This window comes from Gavialis gangeticus, unplaced genomic scaffold (assembly GCF_001723915.1).
Source record: "Gavialis gangeticus isolate Ggan-Ray unplaced genomic scaffold, GavGan_comp1, whole genome shotgun sequence".
Classification (NCBI taxonomy): domain Eukaryota; kingdom Metazoa; phylum Chordata; order Crocodylia; family Gavialidae; genus Gavialis; species Gavialis gangeticus.
The window spans coordinates 45,487,965-45,490,609 of record NW_017728994.1 but is presented as its reverse complement, the minus strand read 5'-3'; the positions used below and the strand labels follow the sequence as shown (position 1 = coordinate 45,490,609).

General features: G+C 65.6%; 1 protein-coding gene across 1 annotated transcript in view; it reads left to right on the top strand.

Annotated features, from left to right (window-relative positions):
- Positions 1 to 2,639, top strand: part of ZFYVE27 (zinc finger FYVE-type containing 27) — a gene marked incomplete at its 5' end in the record, with an annotated part of 3,934 nt that extends 1,295 nt beyond the window's left edge. Inside the window, 7 exons of the mRNA XM_019502130.1 lie at positions 218 to 366; positions 610 to 678; positions 918 to 938; positions 1,193 to 1,331; positions 1,439 to 1,485; positions 1,737 to 1,818; positions 2,038 to 2,639. Coding sequence (XP_019357675.1) covers positions 218 to 366; positions 610 to 678; positions 918 to 938; positions 1,193 to 1,331; positions 1,439 to 1,485; positions 1,737 to 1,818; positions 2,038 to 2,102 — 572 coding nt within the window. The remainder of the gene's footprint in view (positions 1 to 217; positions 367 to 609; positions 679 to 917; positions 939 to 1,192; positions 1,332 to 1,438; positions 1,486 to 1,736; positions 1,819 to 2,037) is intronic.
- Between the last annotated feature and the right edge of the window lie 6 nt (positions 2,640 to 2,645).

The following is a 2,645-nucleotide window of genomic DNA, read 5'->3' as shown; positions in this document are numbered from 1 at the left end:
CCCCGTGCCAGGCACCCCCAGACCTTTTCCCCATGCAGGGCACTCCTGTGGCCTGGGGCTGTGCCAGGAGGCAAGGGTGGCAGTGCAGTGCTTGCAGTCCCTGCCAGCCTGGGCCTGAGTAGCTGTTACTGCCTTGTAAAACACGAGGGCAGGTAGGGATCGTGGCGGGGGCTGCTGGGCATGGGACCCACTTGGGTCTGACCCCCTGTCTTCACAGTGGTGCTGGAGTTCAAGGCCACAGTGGAGCAGCAGCTGGGCATCAGGCCCGTCGAGAGCCCCTCGCCCTTGCAGCCGGCTGAGATCGAGGCAGGTGCTGGGACAGCTGCGCCCCTGCCGGATCGGACCCCCACACCCACCAGTGCTGAGGTGAGGGTGGAGAAGGGTGCAGGGGTATGTCCTGCCTGGGGGCCCTTGTGCCACAGGGCATCAGTTCTGCCTCCCTGGTCTGACCTTGGGTATGGTCCCTGCCCTTGGCATGGTACATCTCTAGCGTCTTGATCCTGGGAGGCGGTCCAAGCACTCTTCTCCCTGGCTCTGCATGGGTCCCATCCGCTCTGTGCCCTGGGGGCTGGGGCAGGGCTGGCCCTGGTGACGCCACCTGTTCTCCAGGACCTGACACCTGGCAGCGTGGAGGAGGCAGAGGAGGCGGAGCCTGACGAGTTCAAGGATGCCATTGAGGTAAGGGGGTGGGGTGGGCTGGGTTGACACCAAGCAGCAGCTGGTGCAGGTGCCAGGCCAGGGTGGGTGCTGGGGGTGCTGCACCTGCCTCCAGGTCTGGCAGCAGGTGATGCCAGGAGTAAGCTGGGCCCACAGTTGCTGCCTCAGGCAGGTGCATCCGGGTGCTGGGGGATGTGCTGGTGCCCACTGCTGCCCCACCCATCTCTGCCTTTCCTCTCTGACCTATGCTGCGGGAGCAGGAGAACCAGCTGCTGGGCCTGGTGAGTACCGCGGGGCCCTGCGTGCTCGGCCACAGCCCCGCGGTGCACCTGGGTTGGTCCCCTCCTGCTCTGGCCCTGTGGATGCATCTTGTGCATGGTGCCAGGCTGTCCCTGTGCCCTCCTGGCTCCAGGCAGCACTGGTTCTCCCCAGCCTCTGCCCCCTGGGTGGCACGTGGTGGGCAGGACAGGGGCAGGCTGGAGTTCCCCACGGGCACTGTCTGGCCTGGCCCCACAGAGCTGCTCTGTGCCCCCAGGAGGACGACGAGAGCTCGCAGTGCTCGGTAGAGTTTGACCTCCCGGACAACGGCTTCCTGAGCAAGAACGAGGTGATCCGCAGCAAGGTGTCACGCCTCACCGAGCGCCTGCGCAAGCGCTGCCCCTCCAACAACTTTGGTATGCAGCAAGTGGTCAGGGCGTGTTGGGGAGGTGGTGCTGGGCATTGTAGGGTTGGGACTGGGTGTTGGGCACTTTCCCATCATGACCTTGTGCTGTCTCCGCAGGGAGCTGCACCGGTTGTGCTGCCACCTTTTCCGTGCTCAAGAAAAGGGTGAGTTTGTGGTGCCCCCCAGACCTGGGTAGGGCAGTGGGGGGAGAGGCCTCCTGCCTGCCTGGTGCAGCTCTAGGGCTGGACCCTGAGCTCTGAGCTAGACCTCAGTCCTGCCAGGGCCTGGGGGCCCCTCCATAAGAAGGGGATAGCGGCTTAGCCTCAGGTTCACCTGCAGTTGCTGGTGAAGGCTGGGCTGGTCCCTGCCTCACATGGCTCCACCCTTCCCAAGTCTCACCTGTGTCTGTCCACAGCGGAGCTGCAGCAACTGTGGGAACAGCTTTTGCTCCCGGTGCTGCTCCTACAAGGTGCTCAAGTCCTCCATGGGAGCCACAGGTGAGTGCATGGTGGGCGGGGGTACTTGGTGGCAGGAGTAACTCTGTTGCTGTTCCCATCTCTCCTGGTGGGAACAGGGGAGATCCCGGTTGCTGCTGCCCCTGCAGGCCCGGAAGGAGCAGAGGGGTGCTCATTGGGAGTGGGAACCATGGCTGCGGGCAGGGCCAGGGAGGGGTCTCCCAGCAGTGGGGCAGCGGGTGTGACAGCCACCCCTTGCAGCTCCGGAGGCGCAGCGGGAGACGGTGTTCGTGTGTGCGCCTTGCAGCCTGGCTCTTGCCAAGTGAAGTGCAGCGCTTCCTGCCTGGCCCTGCCCAGCACCTGCTGCAGCCGTGGGTGGGGCAGGGGCCTGGCCTCCTTGTGGCTGCTTCCTCTGCCGTCTGGCCAGAGGCATCTGCTCCTCGCTACTCTGCAGCCATCCCCACCCCAGGCTGGGCAGTGCCGTGGGTGCTGGCTTGGCAGCTCCGTTCAGGTGCGTGGGGGCAATGGGCATAGTGCTGAGCGGAGCCATGGGGGCAGCTGGCCTGTCCTCGCCCTGCCCGGCTGGGCTCCCCCAGCATCCTCCGAGCCCTGTTAGGGCAGGATAGGACCGGGGCGTGAATGAGAGATGGGTTCTGTCGTTGCAGAGCCTGGGTGGGGTCTATGATCTCTGGCTGGGGAGGGGGGTGGTCCCTAGGGCTCTTCCAGGTCTCTGGCCTGGAACCTGCTGCTGGGCACTGGGTCCCTCCCCTCTCCCCAGCCAGGATGGGACTCGGGAGTCCTGCCCCCCGGGGGAGCCAGCCTGGTGCAGAGCATCAAGGCTGGGGCCGTCTGGGTCCCAGAGCAGGTAC